The sequence below is a fragment of the Lynx rufus genome, unplaced genomic scaffold, assembly GCF_022079265.1.
Source record: "Lynx rufus isolate CCGP_SWC_20201006 ecotype Redwood Valley unplaced genomic scaffold, mLynRuf1.p SCAF_16, whole genome shotgun sequence".
NCBI classification, from domain to species: Eukaryota; Metazoa; Chordata; class Mammalia; order Carnivora; family Felidae; genus Lynx; species Lynx rufus.
This window is the reverse complement of record NW_025814830.1, coordinates 47,405,601-47,428,304: the sequence shown is the minus strand read 5'-3', so window position 1 is coordinate 47,428,304 and position 22,704 is coordinate 47,405,601. Positions and strand designations below refer to the sequence as shown.

At 50.0% G+C, this 22,704-nt stretch overlaps 2 protein-coding genes across 2 annotated transcripts; both read right to left on the bottom strand.

Annotated features, from left to right (window-relative positions):
* Positions 1–811: 811 nt before the first annotated feature.
* Positions 812–13,367, bottom strand: SYCE1L (synaptonemal complex central element protein 1 like). Its single transcript, XM_047078800.1, has 11 exons — positions 13,298–13,367; positions 7,280–7,342; positions 5,530–5,589; positions 5,267–5,341; positions 4,654–4,701; positions 4,327–4,381; positions 2,747–2,810; positions 1,819–1,888; positions 1,642–1,729; positions 1,293–1,377; positions 812–1,093 (listed from the first exon to the last, which is right to left on the bottom strand). The coding sequence occupies exons 1-11, from the start codon at positions 13,365–13,367 to the stop codon at positions 1,034–1,036; spliced, it is 738 nt and encodes a 245-aa protein (XP_046934756.1). The 3' UTR covers positions 812–1,033.
* MON1B (MON1 homolog B, secretory trafficking associated) lies at positions 11,190–21,907 on the bottom strand. The gene is made up of 6 exons (XM_047078799.1): positions 21,565–21,907; positions 21,192–21,349; positions 18,880–19,209; positions 17,546–18,365; positions 17,051–17,198; positions 11,190–14,682 (listed from the first exon to the last, which is right to left on the bottom strand). The coding sequence occupies exons 2-6, from the start codon at positions 21,337–21,339 to the stop codon at positions 14,473–14,475; spliced, it is 1,656 nt and encodes a 551-aa protein (XP_046934755.1). The 5' UTR covers positions 21,340–21,349; positions 21,565–21,907; the 3' UTR covers positions 11,190–14,472.
* Between the last annotated feature and the right edge of the window lie 797 nt (positions 21,908–22,704).

Sequence of the window (22,704 nt, the reverse complement as noted above, 5' to 3'; positions counted from 1 at the left end):
CATCTATGCTATAATAACAATGGCGAGACTGAATATTTATTATGGGCTTACTGTTTACATTCACTGACTCAATTTTCTTCATCTCTAGATTGGGAATGATAAGAATAGTAACGAGAATAATAAACAGTACGTACAATTTATTGAGTATTTATTGCATAAAAATCCCTGTTCTAAGAGATATACACACCTTGGTGTTCCTCATCTGTAGCCTGGGAATAACAGTAAGTTGATGTGAACCGTTTAGTAAGCACTTAATAGATTACAAACCCCTGTTCTGATTTAAAACCAGGGCCTCCAATAGTGCCTGGCACACAGCAACCAGCACGTGCATTTTATGAATACATGTTTGGTAAATGACAGGACCCTGGCGCAAGACACCTTTTGAATTTTAATTTTTTTTTAATTCATTTTATTTTTTTTGAAAGGGGGAAGGGGCTGAGGGCAGAGGAAGAGAGAGAATCTTAAGCAGGATCCACACTCAGAACAGAGTCGCACCAGGGCCTCGATCCCACCATCCTGGGATCATGACCCAACCAAAATCCAAGAGTCAGATGCCCAACCCACTGAGCCACCCAGGCGCCCCAACAAGACACCTTTTGGAACAGGGTCCCCCACGTCAGCCTCCAAGGGAGCTGACATACTTAACCGACTTGCTGTTGTAGAGATCTGGGGAAAGCCCCCCCCCCCCCCCACCACGTGAGGACACAGCAGGGCAAAGGTCCTGAGATGAAAAAGTACTTGGAGACGGTGCAGCAGCAGCGGGCTGGAATTGCCCGGGTGAGGGGGGCAGGGAAGGGGCCCAAGGTCAGCGGCGTCTGTGGGGGACGCAGGGGCTGTTGGGAGGCTGGGATTTCCTAGGAGACATACAGGACCTTATATGGGTGTTTAACACGTTCCCTTTAGCCCCTGGTGGTAAAACAGTTAGGAATTGGAGAACAGACCGAAGCTGGAGGTGGAGGACGGTCCGAAATCCGCGCCTTTATTTCCGGTCGCCTTCGAAGGAGGGGCGTGGGGGGAGGGGGCGGGGCGGGTCCTACGGGTCTGGGGGCGGCTCCAAGTCCTCGCTGCCGGCTCTGGGGCGCTCGGGGCCGGCCTGCGGGAGCCACGAGTCAGGCTGCGGGCCCCGGCTCCCGAGGGCGCTGGCCTCCGGGCACGCGGGCGGGCGGCTGCCTTCACCCTGTCCCTCACGTCCTCCGCCGGGACGCCCTGCTCCCCACGGACGCTGACTCCCAGGGACTCCGAGGGCAGCCCCGCCGTCTCTGCCCCCTCGCCGCCATCGCCGGGCTCCCTACCTCTCCTTTGCAGTCCGCGTCCTTTGGGGGGCAACGGTTTGGGGCAGTCTCCTGCCCCTCGAATATCTCCACCTCCGCCGGCAGCCTGGAGAGCAGGGGGGGCGGAGAGAGGAAGAAGAGAACGAGAGTGGGGCGGCAAGGGGAGGAAGCCACCGAGATCCCGACAGAGACCGCAGACGCAGAGCAGCCGAGGCGCGAGCGGCGGGGGTGCAAGGAGCGCGGCGCCCCAGAAGTCCCGCCAGCCCGCCCCGGGGTCGGCTGGAGGCTGTGCCGGAGCGATGGGGGAAAGTTAGCCCATTCCCCTCCTCCTGGTTCCTTCCCCTTCAACCCAGGGCCCCTGCCCTCTCACCCGTCGTTCACCATCCGGGCGCCCCCGACCTCGGGTGGCGAGCGCAGCCTCCGCTCCACCTCCCGCAGCTTGTCCCGGGCCAGTTTCTCTGTGGGTGGGCGGGGGGTCACGGGCGGGGCCGGGAGCTCCGGCGGACTCGGCCCCGCCCCTCGCCCCTCCCCCTGCTCGGAGTACAACCTTCAGTGAGCAGCTGCTCCTGGCTGCTCTGCAGGGCACGTATCTCCCAGGTCAATCGCTGCTTCAACATCTGCGAGAGAGGGGACCTGTCCGTCTGTCTGTCCTCTCAGCAAGTCCTTACCGGAATTAGGTCATTCATTCATTCATTCATTCGATTTAACTCCATGTGCAGTTCCTGCCGTGGTTGGTGGTGGTGAGACACATTTCTTCTCCAAAAGCTCCCTATATCCCCGTGCACCTCTCAAATCTCTTCTCACTCTCCCCACCCCCCCCCCACCCCACCCTTTGCTCTTCTTCAAATACCCAAGACGCGCGTCAGCCTCAGGGCCTTTGCATTGCCTTTCCTTCTTCCAGGAGCATTTGCATCACGACACCTGAATGTTTTCCTCCTTTATGTCTGCATTCAGATGTCACCTGCTTAGAGACGCCTTCCCCACTGACATTACATGATCTATCTACTTATTTTTTTGTTCGGAGTCTGAGTATGCCCCCCCCCCAACCATCCTGGGGACAACAAATCCTTGACCCCTTTGGCTCCTCACTGTCTCCTCCTGCTTGGAATGTTGCTGGATGCATCCAGCAACATTAATTGAATGAAGGGATGATCAAACCATGGCCTTTTCAGGGTTCCCATTTGCCACTGCAAGGGGACCAAACTCTAGGTGAGCAGGAAGTAAGCAGAATGCTCAGCAAAGGCTACTGCAACAGGCCGGGCCATAGATGCTAGACGTGGCAATGGGGGATGGTAAGAGGTGACTAGATTTAAGGTAAAAGCTGAAGGGCTGACTAGGTGGGTAAGAGGAAGAAAGGAGACAAGGACTGTTCCATGGAGTTGGGGCTGAGCAGTGGGTGGGCACCGAGCAAGTCTGTGGGGACACAGAAGCCAGGAGAGGAAGGGCTTTGGTTGGAGGCAATGAGGATAGCTCACGTGCAATTCCCAGAGGTCCTTGTGCTGGCTCATCAAATTCTCCAGCTGTTCTTCAACCTGAACCCTAGGGGCCAAGACCCAGGAATGAGAGAGCACATGCTAGACTGACACTGAGACTGACATCCAGCTTGGCCCAGTCTGGGGATTCCTCTGGGGGACCCTTGGATCTCTGCCTGGTGCTCCCTCTACTAGGAGCCCCTTTATGGGCTTTCTTCTCCAAGCCTTGTTTCCAACAGCTCCTCTTCCAACAAACTCTCCCTGATGCAAGCTCCACTCCCATGCCCAGCCATTGCCACATCAGGCTGTAGATGTGGGGTTACCCCAGCTTCCTCTGCCTGCAACTCTCTGTAACCTGACAGCTATGGACAGAAATTTGCTCTGTGCACTCCTGAAACATGTTCTTCCTGGAAGGAGAAAGACAGCTCTTAGTCATAGTCTCTAAATAAGCCTCCATTTCCTTCAGCAAGGTTGGGGGGTGGGGTGGTCTGTTCATAACCTTCATCATTCTCCTTTCTTCTGTGACACAGTGGGCAGCATTATGGGCCTCTGAGATGATCACCCTGTTCATCCTGTCCCTCATCAAACCATGCCTTCCCAAGAAACTTCCGTGAGGGGTACAGTAGTTTGGCTTAATAGATTGTAAAGTCCTGACCTGAATTCTGGATCTGCTATTCTACTGGGACCCTGGACAAGCTACTCGACCAGTCTGGGTCTCAGTTTCCTCATATGTAAAATGGTGGTAGTGGTGGGAAGGTGACAGTAGCCCTTAAATCCTGTCCTTGTCATTGTGGGGATTAGGTAGAAAAACGAACATAAACTGATACGTGTGGTGTGGTTAAGCATACATCCACTTTATCACCGGGTTTTCCTACACTGTTAAAATCATGGTCCGCCAGGGTGTGAGGCATCTGGTCACAAGAAAGGAAAGGTTCAAAGGATGGAGGTGGATAGAGAGATGGTCGGATGGACAATAACTGGATAGACGGGTGACTGGCGGAAGAGAGGATAGCTGGCTGGACAAATGAAGTGTGGAGGGATGGTGGCTGGACAGAGAAATAAAGGAAGAATTGCTAGAAGGATGGATAGATGTCTGGACGGATGGTTGGGCGAAGAAATAAACAGCTAGATGAATGGGTGATTGGAAAGATGGAGTGAGGGTGAATGGGTGATTGGATGGAAGACATAACGGTTGGCTGGCTGGCTGGCTGGCTTGAAAAGGATTGCATAGACGTGTAGATGAATGGATGGGTGGGTGGGTGAATGGATGACTGGGGGGCCTAAATGGGCAGATAGATAAACAATTGAATGGATGGTGGGAGAGCTGGTAACCAAGAGAAGATCCAGAATAACACCAGTGGGTGAAATTTATTTAATAAAGAAACTAGCAATGAACGTTTAAATGAGTGAGTTAATCTCAACACTATTATCTGATATCAAAGATGAGAGAGAGTCTCAAGTCTAGCTACTCTGCAGAAAGGAAAAATGAGAAGTGTGTGTCCAAGGTATATATTCCGTAGCCCTTGCCCCATCCTCCTTCAGGTTGGGAACAAAGTAGGGAAGAGTTGGGCAGGACCTCTTACCTCTGAGCTCCACCTTCCTTCCTCTGGCAGTGCAGCTGGAGGATCCCCAGTGCCTCTGTGGGGAGAGGAACCAAGGGAGCCCTGTGTGAGCTCCCGGGGAATCAGGGATGGGAGGACGTCATGGGCCCCACATCATATCACACATCGGAGGGCACTCAGAGGCCCTTAGTGTTTACTTCGGGTCAGGTGGCCGCCAAGGGACAGATGTGAGCAGAGAGGGAAGCACCCTGACTCGGTGTCAGTGGGATTCCTCTAGCTATTCTGGGAACGGTGGGCTTTTGTGGGTAGAATGGGGTAGAACAATGAAGACAGAGAGCTGATAAATACCTTGCTTTTTGCTCAAGACCTCCTCTAGGTGAACTTTCTCTCCATTCACTGGAAAACACAGTGACACTTTGAGCCTCCAGGGGCCACACCCCGTGCCCCCACTGCCACTTCGCGCACAAGGCATACCAGGTTACCGAAGGTAAGGTACAGTGCCAGGGCGGGGGGGGGGCGGTATCTTCTTGCCACCCGCACCCATCTCCTACTGGGGGGGGCATCCTGATCCAGTTTCTCCCCCTCAGTGTCCACATTCTCTGCAAATGCCAAAGGAGCGAAGACTGCAGAATGCACAGGGTTTAGGCCAATGGGATAGATGACTAGAAATAAATCTGTTATGTCAAGTGGAAATAAAGGCTGTGAAGAAACAAGTCAAGCAGGAAAGTGATGGTGACAGGCAGAAGGTGCCATTCCATATTCCGATGGGGCACTGAGGTCGACCTGTTAGAATGAAGTTTGCACTGACAGCAGAAAGGCGAGGAGACAACAAAAGGCAATCTGGATTATAGGGGTAAGAGCAATGTAGGTGGAGGGAACATCCATGCAAAGACCTTGAGGCAGGCAGAGAACATCAGCCGTGCTCCTAAGATCTCTGGGTCCCTCTCTTAGTGCCACTTACAGGAGTCCAGTTCCCTGTGCAGGCTCTCCCAGAGAGCTTGGGCCTCTACCATTTCCTCACTGGATTTCTTCTTTGCTAGGCCAAAAAAGAGAAGACACTGTGCGAGTGCAGCCTCTACCTCTGCTATTCTCTCGCACACTGAGACTCTGCACACTCATCTTTAAGGAAGCCAGAGGTGCCTGGATTTTAGAGCTGAGGAAGTGGAGGCACTCCAAGTCGAGGTTCTTCCTGGCCAGCTAGGAAGCCTAGGTCCTGGCGTTTACCTTGCTGAAGCTCATTAATCCGGTTAATCAGGTCTTCAATCTGTGGCTCCAGACTTCCCTCTGCAGAACGAAACGAAGACTGAGCCAGAGAAGACAGACGCCTGGCTGTCTAAGGCAGATGGAGGTGGGTGGGTTGTTGGCACAGTGTCTCTGCTACTAACAATCAAAACGCATTTATTGAGCGCCTGCTACACGTTGGGTTCTGTGAGAGGCCCTTGCAGGGTGTGCATCCTGCATGGGAAAAACGGACACTGAACGGAGATACAGGCTATCAATGTGGGCGACAGTAACTGTGGTGGATGGAACAAAGCGAAGCAAGGGGTTGAAGAGGGAAAGGGTAGAGGGTGCTTCTTGATATAGAGGTGAGGGAAGGGAGCCCTGCCCACTCCACGGCGTGGGGAGCATGGAAGAGGGAACCATGCCAGGCGGAGGGACAAGGGTAAAGCCCCAGCGGTGGGAGCGAGTGAGGCAGATGCCCAAGTAATGGCTGAGGGCCTGGTGTGGCTGGTGTGAGTCTAGCGAGCAAGTCAAAAGCACCAGGAGGCAAGGTGGGGCAAGTGGGATGGCAGATCACTCAGGGCCTCCTGGGGCATGCTGGGGGCTTCTGGATGTAATTTTGAGTGTGGTGGGAGTGTGGACATCTCCCACCTGCTCCACCCTGTTGAAAGCCTGGCAGTCACTTCTGTCCATCTGACTGTGGTCTTGGCCACATTTGAGAAATGAGAAAAATGCTTTCCTCTGTGGATAGCAACTTTAAGGTTCTCCCGTGACAGGGAGATCATTCTCTCTTTAGGGAACCATCTCTAACTTCTCAGTCCCAATTTCAGGGCTCTGTATGGAAAAGACTTCCTCCTCAGCCCTCTCTGACTTCAGTCAGCTGCACAGAACTGGGGCAAAATCTTCCCACCCCTTGCTGGGTCTCACTACCAACCCCTGAGAATCTGGAGTTCTGGAGTTAATAAACTCAAGCCCTTGATTTTCCCAGGCCACCAACCCCATCCCCTGAGACTTCCAGGAGCCTGGATGCTCTCCAAGGTGCTGATTACAATAACAAATTCCTGAGGGTCTTCACTTTACTGGAGAGGGTCACCAACACCCTGCATTTCCAGTCCCGTAAGTTCTCTACCTAATTTTAGCCTAGGCAGCAGCCCCTATGCACTTCTGCAGGTGGCCATGGGGGTTGGGGGGACAGTGTGAGGGCAGGAGGAAGAAGTGATTCTCTTTTATTTGAAACAGACCAAACAGACCAACGGATCACAGTATTTAAGTTGCAGATGGGCTGGGGTGGGGGTCAAACCTCAAACGTGGCCAGTACCCTGCCCCAGCCCAGATGTAGGCTGGCTCCTGGGCCCCCCTCAACAACGGAAGCAAGGTACAGTCATTTGCATTGCCATTTGCCATCGTGTATTAAAAGGGAGGACAAAGAATACACACCCATGAATGTATTTTGTTTAAGCTCTGGAAAGATACCTAAGAATTTAAAAATAGTTGCTGCGAGCCCTTGGGTCAGGGACACGGGTGGCTGGTGTTTGTGTGTGTGTTCATGTGTGTAAGAGAGGAGGCTTTTCCATCCTCTTATACTTCTTGAATTTTGAAGCCATATTTTTAGTTCAAAGAATTAAGTTGTGCAAGAGGGAGAATGTGCAGTGGGATAATTTCCCAGGGTTGTGAGTTGAGGGGTCTGGGTTTGAACCGCATCTGCCTGCCTCAAAACCCCAGGCTGAGCCTCAGACACAAAGACATGCATGACCTTTGTGCAGCTTTTTCACCATTGCCAGCAAGTCTTCAGGCACCTTCAAAGGCTTGGTCTGCCCTGTGGAGATGAAAACCACAATTTCAGGAGGGAGGGAAGGTCCAGGCCTTCTGGGAAGGGATGAAGGAAGGCGTAGACACCCTTGACCTGGAACCGAGGACAGGCTGAGGGGCTTCCAGACAGAGCAGGCTCCTGCAAGAGCCCGTCCCTTGTCCCTGAGGTTTACGATGTGTGCTGGATGAATCAGGACTCCTCATGTTCAGCTACTCCCAAGAGGTCAAAGGACACCACAGGCATCTCCTTAATGAAATGAAACGTGGGGGTGAGAGAAGGAGGGGATGCATTTTTGTTGCTGCTGCTGTTTAGAATCAGTATGAAGTTCAAAGTGATGCAGTAGGACAGAAAGATTTCAGATAACTTTTTTTTTAAAAAAATCATTATAGGCCACAAGCTGCAAATTCTTAAAGAATCAATGGGTCTGGGATGCCTCAGTCAGTTAAGTGCCCGACTTCAGCTCAGGTCATGATCTCATGGTTCATGAGTTCAAGCCCTGAGTCGGGCTCTGTACTGACAGCTCAGAGCCTGCTTCAGATCCTCTGTCTCTCTCTCTCTCTTTCTCTGCACCACCCCTGATCTCTCTCTCTCTCAACAATAAATAAATATACTCCTCTAACATCTGACTACCTGTATTATAATATGAAAAAATTTTAAAGTAAGGAAAAAAATTTTTAAAGAATCAGTAGGTCCAGGATATGGTCATCAATGACTAGCATCAAAAGAAGACAACCAGGTATTATGAGCCTCCTCATGGAAGATCAAAACACCACTTATGAAGGAAACTTGCCAAAACAAAACAAAACAAAACAACACAACCGGAATCTTACCAGGTTTCTATACCTAAATACTAATTCGGAAGAAATAAAAGGGGCAGGGAAACATGTTAAATGATACCATGGGGATGCAATCAGTGTCATCCAGATGCTGGAAAACTCCAGAGGACAATTTGGTTTCTTCAACAAATACACAGCAAAGAAGAAAAAAAAAAAAAAAAAGAGGGAGAGGGGAAACTCTATTGATCTTAAGAGACTTGATACAAGTATCATTCATTGGAATTTTAATTGTATCCAATTGTATCCAATGTATTTGGATCTTGACTCAAAAACAATTTTCACCATTTATACTTCTATATGTATTTAACACCAGCCTGTGTCACTTTTAAAATTATAACAGGGGCACCTGGGTGGCTTAGTCAATTAAGCGTCCAACTCTGGATTTCGGCTCAGGTCACGACCTCACGGTTTGTGAGACTGAGCCCTGCATTGGCTGTGCGCTGACAGCGTGGTGCCTGATAAAGAGTCTCTCTCTCCTTCTCTCTCTCTGCTCGTTCCCTGTTCGTGCTCTCTTTCTTTCAAAATAAATAAGTAAACTTAAAAAAAATAAAATAAAGTTATAACAACAACAACAACAAAAAAGCCACAGGAAAAATTTCAACATCTTCAACTCTTGAAATCAATGATAAAAGGTCAAATCCCAGTGACCCACTCCTCTCTGAGGAACATTGGGCAGAGAAAATGAAAGGCCGCTCACAAAACACGTAAGATAGCCACACGATAAAGGAAGAGATACTTACTCACAGTAACATACAGGGAAAAGTCCCTCCTCCTAAGACCCTAAGCTTCTCACTTCCCCTTCAGAGAGACCACTAGTGTTACAAGCTCTTTGTTGTGTAGGTGGAGATAATTCAATTCATATATGAGCACAAGCCCACTCTTTCTATACAAGTAGTGTTGCCTCATGAATGGTCCACGTCTTGTATTTTTCATTTGACAAGGTATACTGGTGATCTTTTTTATTCTTTTTAGTGGCTTCATAGTGATTCACTGAATGGATATACCATGATTTAAGAGAAGCCCCCTTACTGATGGGTATTCAGGATGTTTCCCTTTTTGTTGTTATAAACAATTCCACAGTGACCCTCTGTATTGGTTTTCTTGGGCTGCCATAACGAAGCACCACAAAATGGGTCTTTCCTTGGAGTCTTCCTTCTTTGTGTGTGTCTGTCTTCACCCGGCATTCTTGTATTTCTGTATGTGCAAATTTCCCTCTTCTATCTAGTATGACTTTATCTTAACTAGTTATATCTACAAAGACCCTATTTCCAAATAAGGTCACATTTTTAGGTTCTGGTAGACATAAATTTGGGGGAGGGGCACAATTCAACCCGAAAACCATCCCCATACATTCTTTTTTGTGCAGGTATGGGAATATATTTACTGGATAAATTCCTACTAGGCTACCTGCTGGATTAAAGGGCATGTGTGTTACTAAATTTGATGTGTATTATGAAATTGCTCTCCACTTGTTTCAAGCAGGTCCACAAAAGACTCCTTCCCCGTAATCTTAGCAGCCAAATACGTTTTCAAGCTTTTTAATTTTTGCCAAAATGATAGGCAAAACCCGTCTTGCATTTCAAGCTTTTTAGTAGTAAATATTAAAAAATTAGTCAAATCCTCCAGATCAGAAATTCCATTATCTAGGAATCTATCTTAAGAAAATAAACGATGGTGGGCAAATTGTTCATTGTTTCTAATCTTAAAAAACTGAAGCAACCTAAAGATATTTTAGTTAACTACAGCATATTCGTAGGATGAAATCTTTTGTAGCCATTAGAAATCATGTTTTAAATCAGGGCTTCTTTCTTAATCTAGGCTTATTAAATTTTGTTAAAATATTTGGTGGTTGGGGTACCTGGGTGACTCAGTCGGTTGAGCATCCGACTTCAGCTCAGGACATGATCTTGCGGTCTGTGAGTTTGAGCCCCGCGTCGGGCTCTGTGCTGCAGCTCAGAGCCTGGAGCCTGCCTGGCATTCTGTGTCTCCCTCTCTCTCTGCCCCTCCCCTGCTCATGCTCTGTCTCTCTCCGCCAAAAATAAACAAACATTGAAAAAAAGTAAATAAAAATTTAAAAAATGTTTGGGGTGATATGTTCACCTTCTGTACATCTTTCTGTCTTGTCTGAAATCCTTTACAAATTAGCATGCATTAATTTAATTTTGCTTTTGAAGTTTTCAGCACTTAATAAGCTAATGTAGAAAAACCTGGACCAAAAGTAAAAGCTTCCTCTCATGAACAGCCCCTTCATCAAGTTACTCCCCTTCCCAGAGGTAACTACTGCCTTTGAACACACTCAGACCTTTTAGTAAAATGTATTTCATGTATTGCTTTAATTTTTACTTTCTTACCCCCCAAAACATTCAGACACTACAGAAATTAGTGAAGTTAAAAAGACACTTTTCCTTCTCACCTTAGCCCTAAATCTTACTGCCTTTCTCTGATATAATCAGTAATACTAGGTTGGTATGTCTCTGCTTGAGATTCTTAAATTTTTATAATTTTCAATATTTGGAAGTGAAACAAAAATTAAAGCTACTTTATTAACAAGGGGGAAGTACTTCTAATTATTTGCTTTCTTTTTAGTGTTCCACATGAAGATTTCCAAACACACACAAAAGTAGAGAGGACACCATGATGAACTTTTTGACAGCTATTAATATATATCCATATTTGCTTCAGCTACGTTTTTCCTGTGCTGAGGTATTTTCAAGAAGGCCCTATGCTTCCTGACATTTCATCCCTGGATATTTCATGAAGAGTCTCAGCTACTTAAGGGATTTTCACTAGATGACTCCAAACCTTTAACCACACCAACAAGAGTAACAGTCATCACGTAATACCATCCAGTGCCCAGATAACGTGATTTCTTGATTGTCTCCGTGCCTTTTACAGCCGGCTTTTGTAACCATTTCTGCCAAAGCTCTGTCTGTATTTTTCCTCCCCACCTTATTTCTAGTCCTGGTCATCGTGAGTTATCAGCAAATCTTTTAAATAATCAGACTAACGTCCTGATAAACATTTTTAGGAGTGTATATTATAAAACAGCCTGTACAGCAGGAGTCCCTTTTAACATTTTATTTTGAAATAATTTCAGATGTACATAAAAGTGGTAGAAAAAGGCCCCAATGCTCTTATCTGCCTTGGTATCAGATTTCCCAGTTGTGAGCATTTCTGTAACACAAATTGCAGGCACCATGGCCCATTATTCCTTACTATTCCAGTGTATATTTCCTATACCCAAGGGGACTCTACCAGGTAACCACAGTATAACCATCAAAACTGGGATGTTAACAGTGCTCAAGGTCAGTATATGATCCTCCGATGCCATTCAAAAATTCCCCTATTTCTCTTATATTTTAAAATTATAGAATACATTTTCCTGAAAGCAAAATAAAAGAGAAAAAAAAAAACATCACAAAATACCTCCACCTTTGTGCACTCCTAAAAACCTACGTCCCTTGTTGAGGGTCGTTAGGCCTTTAGCTTCAGACGCTGTTCTGTGCGACATACATAGGGCTCTAGTTGACAAGGCCCTCTGTTTTTTTTTAAATCCCAATTTGCTTTCCTCTCATAAAACTATGATCACCTTTGGCGCTCCTTCTGTGTCAACAAACCATGATCTTACGCTTTTAAAACCCATTGTTAAGTATCTTAAATGAGATTGGATTTTTCCCCCTACTGCTTAAAATAATGTCCGCCACACAAGCATTCCACGATATGCATGGACAGATCTAAATCCAGCCATTTCCCTGATTGCTCCTTGTGTTTTACTTCCATCCGCAACACTCCAGTGATCCTTTGTGGTCCACACATCTGCATACTCTCTGATTACTGAGCACGGTGACTAAAGATACGGAATAGCATTTTAGATGCTAAACATATTCTTCCAAACTGCTTCTAGCAAAGTCTTTAGTGGTCAGTTCTCTGAGTGAGGCAAGAGACAGGCTGTTTCCCCACAGAGTAATCAATACTAGATTTAAAGCCTCTCTTTTTAAAGCCATTTTCAATGGGCTAGAAAATGATAACTTGATATGCTTTTCAATTTTCTCTGCTGCTGGTGAAGTTAATCATAACTTCAATTGTGACTAATTTGAAAGCTTGAAACTAAAATAGTTTTCAGCACAGTTGTTACTATCATAAGTGCTATAGTAACTGCTCAATACATGAGATCTATTTGCAGCTTTCTCATTTCTGTCTGTTTTTTGCTTAAAGCTGGCCCTCCACATGTAGCCCTTATTTAAGAGAGCTCTTCCTGGTAAAGTTATTAGTTATCCATACAATACAAAAAAGAAAATTACTGAGTACCTACTATATACCAAGCAGGCCTTGTTTTAGGTGCTGGAGAAATAACAATCGTAACTATTGACGATGCTTGCATTGATAGATCTGGAAAGATGCAATCCAACATGTTATTAATATAACGGTTTAAAGACTGTGCAGGAAGGGGGACAGGGATAGATCAGAGGAGGGCAGAGAGTCGACATGTGAAACCAGAGTGATGGGTACATGGGCCTTCACCATGTTATTTGCTGTAGTTGTGTACATTCCGAAAATGTCTGTAACGAAAAAATGTTAGGGGGAGAGCGGCAGCTCACCGTCTTGGGAGATTTTCTTCTTCTGGCTACACTGTGATTTCTAATGATCTCTAGGGCAATTTTTCCCCTCTCACTAGGGTGTGGGGTGTCCTAACTGACAAAATGCTGTGGAGAAAAGCTGTCCATGGGAGAGGCCATTCTCCATTAAGACCCAAGAGTCCACGCGAAATGTGACGTGGGCTGGGTGTGAAAGGACACTGGGGAATTACTGGGGATTTTCTTCGGTGTGGCGGCAGCAGGGTGATTTTTGTGACAACATCCACTTCCGTGTTTTGTACGAAGGGATGCATACCGAAATATACATACAGGCTGTTGTTTCTTCCAAACATTTAAGTCAACATACCCAACGAAGTTGACAGGAGTTAATCTAGATTGAGAATAGTTGTCTTCCCTTTGATGAAGGGTTTTTTATAAAAAGCTTAAATTTTCACGTTTTTAGTACCGCTACTAATATTTCGTTATTGTTACGGGACAGAGCCTCCCTCCCTTCTGACCCGACTGCGGAGACGCCTGCTCGCCCTCCCTACCTTCAGCCTCCTCGGCCTCCTCCACAACTTCCGGCGGCTCCATTGCCAAAGGCTCTAACTTCCCCGCCATTTTCCTACGCGCGGGAGGTTGCGCTTGCGTGCGCCTCGGATGACGATTGGTTAAAACACAAAAACAAAAAAAACCCACCTATGCGAGGGCTACAGGGCTCTGCGGCGCGCATGCGTGTAGTGCGTGTCCGCTCGCCAGTTGACCCGGGCGGAGGAGCAACGAGGCTTCAGCTGTAGCCAAGCGCGGACCGGTGCCCCTGATTGACAGCGCGCATGCGTCTACCCTGAGGCCCGCCAACTCCGGGGGAGGCAAAACAGGAGCACAACTGGGTCTTGGTTCGGTTGAGGAATGAGTGCTGTGCACACACATACAAACTCTAGGGAGGGCTTTCCCTCTCTAGGTTGCTGTGCAGGTTGTGAAGGTCTGGGACACATACACGTGTGCTGTGCGGTGGTACACAAGAGGTCGAGTCCCCTTTCGTTTACAAATCCTCACGTGACAGCCTACGCGACGTTTCCTCCTTTTCATAGAGGAGTACAACGAGCCTTGGAAGCCGAGGGCACCTCCTGCGTAAAAAGTCTGGATCTCAGCCATGTGCGAAGTCAGGTGCTCTGCCTGGGTTACAGAGACAGGTAGGCCCTGGAGGCCACCTTCTCACTACTAGCAGCAGCAGCAGCTACATTGATGGGGGCCACTTTTGACAGGGTAAAGACGAAGTAGGTGAAGGGCAAAGGAATGTCCTCGTGGGAACCGGTTTTAGGCCTTTTATGTACAGGGTTTTTTTCTTTAAAATATCCCCAGGCTGGTTCCTGCCATAGGCCGGCACCGCATTCCCAATTCCAGAGCCCCTGCGGGCCCCCCATGGGGACCCTGGCCAGCCCTGGACACTCAGGGCTGAGAGCCCATCAAGGAGGCCGACTCTTGATGCAGGACGGGGGGTGTGGGGGAGGAGACAGCCCCTAACAGAGGCTGGCACATCATCCAGGTGGAGGAGGTGAGGCAGAGGGAGAGGGAGGCAGAGGGAGGCCTAAGGATTTGCCCCAGAGGTGGAGGTGCAGGGGGAAGCAGCCTCTCCCCTGCCCCTCCTGCGCCCCATTTCCAGGGTGGAGACAGAAGGTAAAAGCTAAAGGTGGTGGTTCCCAGCGCTGCTCAATCTAGCAGCCTCTCAAGGTCCAGTGAACAAGCCATTATGGGAAGGTTGGTCTGTAGAGGCAGCTGGGGCTGCTGGGGGTGTGGAGTACTTGGGTGGGTAACGAATGAAGAGCCGGTCCTCCTCTTTCTTCACCCAGCGCAGGAGTTTGGTCACTACCAAGATGGCACCAGCCTTTGTCACCAGGGGGCTGAGGCAGGTATAGAGTTCAAATTTGGAAGTCACCTGCAGGTTTGAGAGGGGACAAGAGTCAGTTGAGCCAGAGCTGGTCATGCCCTGTCCCGTCTGCCCCACCCTAACCCCATGCCTGTCTCCTGTTTGGAAAACACACTTGGCGAGGGCTCCCACCTGGTGCTACCTGGTCACTGGGCTAAAACAGGTAAGCTAATATCACGGCGGGCCAGGGGTTTTCAGTTGGGCCAAGGAATCAGCTGGATCTAGTGGCTTCAATTGGGTAATGATGGCTGTGTGTGTGTGTGTGTGTGTGTGTGTGTGTGTGTGTGTGTACTTCCTGGATATCAGTTTGCTTATCTGTGCACCGAGTATAACAACAACAATGCTTAACACTTAACAACTTAACAAGCTTAACACTTACAGAGCAGCTGTTGTAGACAAGCCCCACATTCTCCCTCTAGAAACCCACATGGCCTGCCACCTCCCCCTTAGATGCCGTTTCTTAAGTGAGTCATCTCCTGACAAGCAAATTTAAAATCCTGGGCCTACCGTATCTTGGTTTTGAAATGCCATTCTCTACGAAAAGGCACAAGGGCTCGTTAGACAAATGGCTCATTCCAGGACGGGCACAGAGAAAGTACATGATGAGCCTGGAACATCTTGTGCCAGAAAATGAGAATGCTTCAACAGTGATGGAGACGTATCAGACACAGGGGCCAGCCTGGCTAAATCAGAGACCGTTTGGGCACCAAAATAAGTGACAGAAAAGTCTTTGAGCCCACAATGAATTAAAGAAAAATCCCACGGGGCGCCTGGGTGGCGCAGTCGGTTAAGCGTCCGACTTCAGCCAGGTCACGATCTCGCGGTCCGTGAGTTCGAGCCCCGCGTCAGGCTCTGGGCTGATGGCTCAGAGCCTGGAGCCTGTTTCCGATTCTGTGTCTCCCTCTCTCTCTGCCCCTCCCCCGTTCATGCTCTGTCTCTCTCTGTCAAAAATAAATAAACATTGAAAAAAAAAATTTAAAAAAAAAAAAAAAAGAAAAGAAAAATCCCTGAGACCGTAATGATAGAAAATTAAAAATTCAACAAATAAACAGGGGGAGGAAAAGTTCTTCCATATAGTAGTAGAATCTCAACCAATAAATGTAGAAGGGATGATGGAGTTCAAAACTCACCACCTGGTAAACACCAAAGTAGTAACTCTTGCAGGCAAGAATGATTAATGGGTATTAAAATTGGTGGACGAAAGTATGATAAAAAAACAAGTCTGACATAATCACCACAAGATATTTGCCGGTTATGAAGGAGGCAAAACACTATAGTGGAGAAATCTGGGAGATGTCACCTTAACCAAGTGATCTAAGTTAGCATCAACAGTGGGACAAACTGATATTGTGGACCTCCTGACAGGATGCAGAGGAGGACACATCACTCGGGGGATATTTTTGCCCAAAACGCAGGATAAAATATCAGAAAAACCCACGTCGAGGGACACTCTACAAACTAACTAGCTGGTACCCTTGAGACGTGCCAACGACATGCAAAACAAAAAAGACTACGGAGGGTTTAAACGAGACAAAAAGTAAACCCAGCCTATGATCCTACGCTGGATTCTGGAGCTGTAAAAGGGCGTTAGTGGGACAACTGGTGACATCTAAATGAGGTCTGTGGATGAGATGATGTTGTAGTAATGCTAATTTCCTGATTTTAATAAGCGCCTGTGGTTAACATCTGGGGAAACTAGGTGAAAGACCTATTTATGGTAATTATTTGTACTGTTTTGCATCTTGTAAGTCTGAAATTGCTTAAAAATCAAAGTGAAAAAAATGTAAAAGTAAAATAAAATTCTCAGGTGAGAACAATGCCTGATACACAACAGACATACAAGAAGTTATTTAATATATGTGTACTAAATGGCAGAGCCTGGGGGAAGGTGCTATTTCCAACGGGGTCACCTTGACCACACTCCCTGAATAGCTGACCCTTAATAAACCCACGGAAGGGGAGGCGAGGAGCCCCAGAGACCCCAGGGGAGAACACCCCGGGCAGAAGGCACAGCCTGGGACCAACTCTGTCATGTTCAAGAGCGCTGGGGACTCAGAGTGCCAGGTGCACTGTGCACACACAGGCAGGGCTAACCGGGAAGCAGGAGGCACACTGATGGCTGTTAATGTGACCTCTTCAGAGTGGAAGACACTGTACAGGTTGTTTACGGGGGAACAGAGAACAGATGGGGCTACTGGAGGGCTGGAGACCCCGCGATCCTCATGGGTTTCAAAGACACACATGTAGCGTCAGGAACAGTGATGCAGGCCAAGGCACAGTGTGCTCGATGGAGGCTGTTACGGTCGGAGGGGATCCGGTGGGGAAAAAGGAGGCGTGAGGTCGGGAACGAACCCTTTCTGACCCCTAGCCGACTCACCCAGGCCAGCAGCGTCTCCCTCTCGGCCACGTGGTAAATGAGGCGCAGGGGTCTGGAGGAGCTGTGAAGGCGCGCGTGCAGGCGGTGGTACAGGTCCGACAGGCGCTGCCGTTCCTCTTCCCTGCCGTACGGGGCCTCCAGCTCAGGGCTGCGGGGACCGCGGGAGGTAAGGCCAAGGTCAGTCAGAGGCCTCCTTGGCTCGCCCGTCTCCCCTCAGTCTAGGGGTTCAATGAAATGAGGCAGCCGAGCCTTCCCCATCGGACTTGGGGTTTCTCAGGGGCTGGAGACCCAGCTTCCCCAGCAAACGAGGGATTGATTCCTTGAGCACTGGATTAGAGTAAGGGATTCCTTGAGCCTCCCTCATTACACGGACACCCATTCGATCCCACCTTTCCAGAGGATGCCCGGCTCTCTCCCGCCTCACGTCCAGCAGAAGAATCTTTTAGTCAAATAAGCCTGCCTGCCCAGCCAACCGCCCATAGGGTCAGGGCCTACCTGGTAAACTGAGGCAGCTGGCGGTGATGGTCGGGGATATCCAGCGGCTTATAGAGGAAGTGGCGGAGGCCGGGTGCCCCCACAGCCTGCACACTGTAGGCAGGGGCACTGCTTGCTGGGGCACTAGAGAAGCTGGCAGCCTCCCGGAGGGCACGCGTGGCCCCGAGGGTGTGCATGCCCTCTTCCACCAGGCGCCGGCAGGTGGCCATGTCATGGAAGGCCTCAGGGTCGGTGCCCAGCAACAGCAGGCAGACAGGCATGGCATCCAGGCGAGCCACGTAGGCGTAGAAGAAGCCATCGGGGTTGAAGCGGGGCAGGCACACAGGCGCCCATGCCTCTCCTGCCGCAAAGGCCGGCGCCCCCACCCAGTCGAGCAGCAACTGGAGGTCGGCCGGGTCCAGGCGGCACTCGGCCAGCACGGTCCGCTCCTGAGCTGCCGTCACCAGTCGCCCTCCGATCGCCAGCACGGACAGCGCCAGGCCGGGTGCCGTGCAGCGGCGCAGCAGCGCGCCCAGTGCTTCCCGCAGTGGGCGCGCCAGGGGCACGCAGCGCACGGCGCCCAGGAGCAGGGCACCGGGGTCGCGTTCCACACTGTCCAGAAGCCGGTCCAGCGTGCGCTCTGAACCGGCCAGCAGGCGGCGGAGGTCGTAGTTCTGCTTGCGCGCGAAGATGCGGGCGACGCTTGCGCGTGTCAGCGTGCTCACTATCTGTGCGTGCACAGCCAGCAGCTCCCCCCGCAGCTGGGCTGCCGACTGCGGAGTCCTTGACACGGCCACCAGCAGCAGTGGGCCCTGCTGTAGGAACACCAGCTTGTGGTCCTCTAGGGGAGGGAAGGGTGGGGGCGGGGGGGGGGGGAGAGATGGGTCAGCGGCGACCGGAGGGGATCGGGCGGGGCTCTTCTGCTCTTTGCCTGAACACACACACTGTTGGCCCAAGCTCACGCGGTCACCCCATGGTACCCTTGGGCTGGGATAAGGACAACTGGGGGGAGTGTGGGTATTCGCAGAGACACGATGGGTCAAGGAATCAGGTGAGACACACAGCATGGATGACACAGAGCAAGGACTGACACAGAGCCCAGCAAGACACCCATCTCAGCCACAGAGCCCCCGAGGTCACGCTTTCAGATAAATAAGGAAGTTTATCCAGCCAGTGACTTAGACCCGGGCGAGTTAATCACTCAGAACCCAATTGGCCAAACAGAGAGACGCCTGGCCAGCCATCCACACACACGGACTCACCCCTGGCTGGTGGGCTAGTCCCCCAGGCAGCCGGTGGGCCAGCCAGCCAGATTCCCAGTCACCATCCCCCGGTCTACCTCCTCCTTTGCTCACCGGCGTAGATGGCACGGATGGCATCTCCTGCACTCTGCACGAAGGACACGAGGGCTGTCATCACGCCCATGGTCGTGGACAGTGCCTCCACACTGCCGTACCTCGAGTAGATGGGCTTGCCTGCCTCGCTCAGCACAAACACGTGCTTCCGCTTGCTGCGCCAGTCCTCGTCACTGGGGTCCCCGCCCTGGCCCCCAGAGCCACTCTCAGGGCCACCTGTGGGACTATTCTCAGAGACTGCCGGATCCCAGAGCCCACAGGTGCATGATGGGGCCCCTGACTGGGGCAGTGGTGACAGCAGGCTGGGTGGCTGGTCCTTTGTCTCGGATTCTGAAAGAGAACTCCTGGTGGGTCATCTGGCTGTGGACTCCCACTAACTCCAGGTACCCAAGGATTTACCAAATCTCCACCGGCTCCCCAGTGACCCTTGCTGCTGACACAGACCTCCAGGTGTCTCCTCTGCCTCTCAATGACACCCAAGAGATCCCTCTAAAACCCCAACAATCCAATCTCTCATTGTCATTATTGAACTATCTCCCTAGAGACTGTTTATTCTTTCAATAACTGCCATTTCCAAGTCTTCAAAGCACCCCAGTGCCTCTGAATGACCATTATTAATATTTCCATCTTCAGTGATTCCCCACTAAAACCTCTGACCCCTCATTTATTCTCCTAGTACCTACTCACCCCTCATTGGCCACCAGGACATCTACTAATATCTCTATATTCTCTCATTTAAATCCTTCCCCCTGCCCCACTCCTCCCTAACCTCTTATTTATTCTCATCAATGTTCACTGATCCCTTATGACCTCACTGACTCTTCTGGTCACCCATGTATATTTTTGATGATAACCACTAACTCTCCCAATGATGGCCATGAATATCCACTAACACCCAGATCTTTAAGCCTTCCTTAATCCACTATTTACTCCCACTGCTGTTCACTAACATCCCAGTGACCCCACAATATCACTAATTCCTCCAATGACTGCCCTGTCACACAATCTAAAATATTTTACTCCATGGGCACTTCATCCCCACCATGACCAGCATCGACCTCTACTAACATCTGAGACTTCATATGACCTCCACTGACTCTTCTGACCCTGTTATTCTATTCTCCCTTCACTCCAGTGACTACTATTAATCTCCACTAACAGCCGGGACTTCAGTGACCTCCTCTGATTTCCCTGACCCCCCTTTATTTTCACGGATAGCTACTCCCTTCCTCACAATACCCACTATAATATACACTAACACACAGGACAATAATAATGACTTTCTTCATGACCATCATTAATAGTCACCAATAAAACCCAGGACTTCACTGCCCCCTACTGACTCCCTTGACACTCCTCTCTTTTATTCCAGTCAATATCCATTCATCCCTCAAGGACAACCATTATTATCCATTGGTAAGTATGTCTCAACAATTTTCCCATAAAATCCCAGTGACAACATATTCCCTCATTCTCTGGTTGACATTCACTGATCCCCCATGTACCCAGTTACCAATTACCTCCTCCCAGTACCTGCCATTAATTGACAGTAATTCCCAAGTTCTCAAAGACACTACCCCTTACCACCACCATTTATTCTCAGTGATGTCCACTCATCCTTCCTGATGATGCCACTAACATCCACTCATTCCAAAGTGGTCAGTGAACATCGATTCCCCAAAGACTCCCATTGTGTCTCCACCAAATACCTTTACACATCCAGCTGGGTCTTCAAAGACTCTCCTATAGGTCATCTCAGTCTCCAAATAAACTCATTGATGTCCACGGCCTCCCTACCGATGATCACCATTAACATCCACTAATTTCTGGTTCCTTAAAGACTGCCCCCAACAACTCACCATTGATTCCTCAATGATGAAAACACTGAGTGCCCACTTGTCACCACTGATCCCCTTTCCCACCGCAAGGACTTACATAACACCTTAGCCACCAAAGACACTGACTTCTAAATAGTTCCTCTTCGACTGTATTAACTTTCTTTTGGTCATTCATTGACCTAAACATCCTAAATCCCCATGCTCCTCTGTGACCCCAATCTCTTCTTGATTCATCAAAGACCTGAACTCACACCAAGGCCCCAGGGAACATCCCCTGATACCCACGGATTTCCTTGTCATTCCTCCATGATTTAAATTACACCGTGTGTCCACAATGACCTCCTACTGATCCTGCTATGGTTTAAGCTACTTTCCTGAGTCCCAAAAGACTCTTCGCTGGTCCTCCATTGACCTCCCTCAACAAAGACACTCCGTAGGGATTCCTTCCAAGACCCGAATGAGGGGAAGGCATACCTGTTTCCTCCTGGTCCCCGTCTCCAGGATCCGGTGGGTCTTCGCGAAGCCCTCCACCGTCTCCTGCCACCTCACTGGGAAACCGAGTGTCCTCCAAGTCCTCCACGTCCCCAGGGGGTGGGGCAGTAGTGTCACCTCCAGCCTCCATCTGCACATCCCTGTGGGGTAGAAGAATTGAAGGTGACAGGAGGCAAAAGAAAGTTCTTAAAAGCCTCTACTGAGCCTGGCCCCCTCGGGCACATTCCTAGTGCTCATTTCCCGTCAGGTTTCAACAGGATGAAACAGTCAAAAACATGCCAAATACGCGCACCCTCCAACATTTTCCGAAAAGGGAGGTCCCACTGGGCCTTAGAAAATAAAGATACATACACACCTGTTTTAACCCCGTATCTCAATTGGCCGGGTACCATCACTTCTCAAGCCGCCGTAGCATCACACTTCCGGGTGCGGCGTCCGTCTTGCCACACTTCCGGGTGCGACGTCGCTCCCAAGACGATTCCGGTTGAGGCGCCTTATTCGCTCTCCGCTGCGCCGCAGCCCTCTCTCCCGCCGCCTACTGGTGTCCCCGCACCGTTGAGATGACGCGCGCCCCTCCCAGATTTACGTCGCTCCGGTTAGGGACCCGGTGAGCCGCCTATAACCGCACTGGCTGGCCCGGCTGACACAGGCGAGCCAGGCCCGCTTCTCCTACAGAAGGCTGCCGGCGTGAGGGGGGCGCGGCTCACGTCCAGCCAATCCGGAGTCGGAGGGCGGCACTGCCTCCCTCATGGCCCAATCAAGAGAAACCGGCTCTCCTTCAGCGCTTCCGCCGGTATTCTGGCCGCCTACATCTACCAGTACTGTGCACTGGCTTGAGATTGCACCCGCCCATCTTGACTGACATATCCCCGGGCCCAATCGTAGACTCAAGCCGATGTCCCTCTTCATTCGAGGACTTTGGCAGCCTCAGTCATGATGGATACTGGTGCCCGACCAATAGTGGTGCTCCGCCAGAACAGAGGCAACTTCACGCTCCCTTATCCACCCGAGAAAGCGAGGGGATGAAGGTGGAGTGGAGTAGTCTGTGCATTGAGGAAATGATTGACGGACAGCCCCCCCCCCCTTCCAATCGGAGCGCTGTGCGCAGCCTGGCCAACCTATGGGACTTGGCTGCTAAGGCGAGAGGCGGGCTTCTCAGAAGTAGGAAGTATTCGTGGGTCCGTCTGCAGTCAGCCGGGCAAAGGGCTCGGCGGACTCTGGAAATAGGGAAACGCGAACCGTGGACGTGCTCATGACGAGGGGGGAGTGAGCTTACGAAGGCCACGTACATGCTGCCCAGAGCTTGCCCAGACTCACAAAAGGTCAGGCAGACCTCATTTCCGAAACAACGGTGGGCTGAGCTGCAGGTTTAGGAGTATCCGCCTAAGGCAGGGACATGGGGGCGTGGCTTTGAAAGGCCGCGGAGCACTGGTTGGTTGAGGAAAATGCCCCTCCGGCCTCTGCGTGCCACCATTGGCTGGGCTAGGGGAGGCGA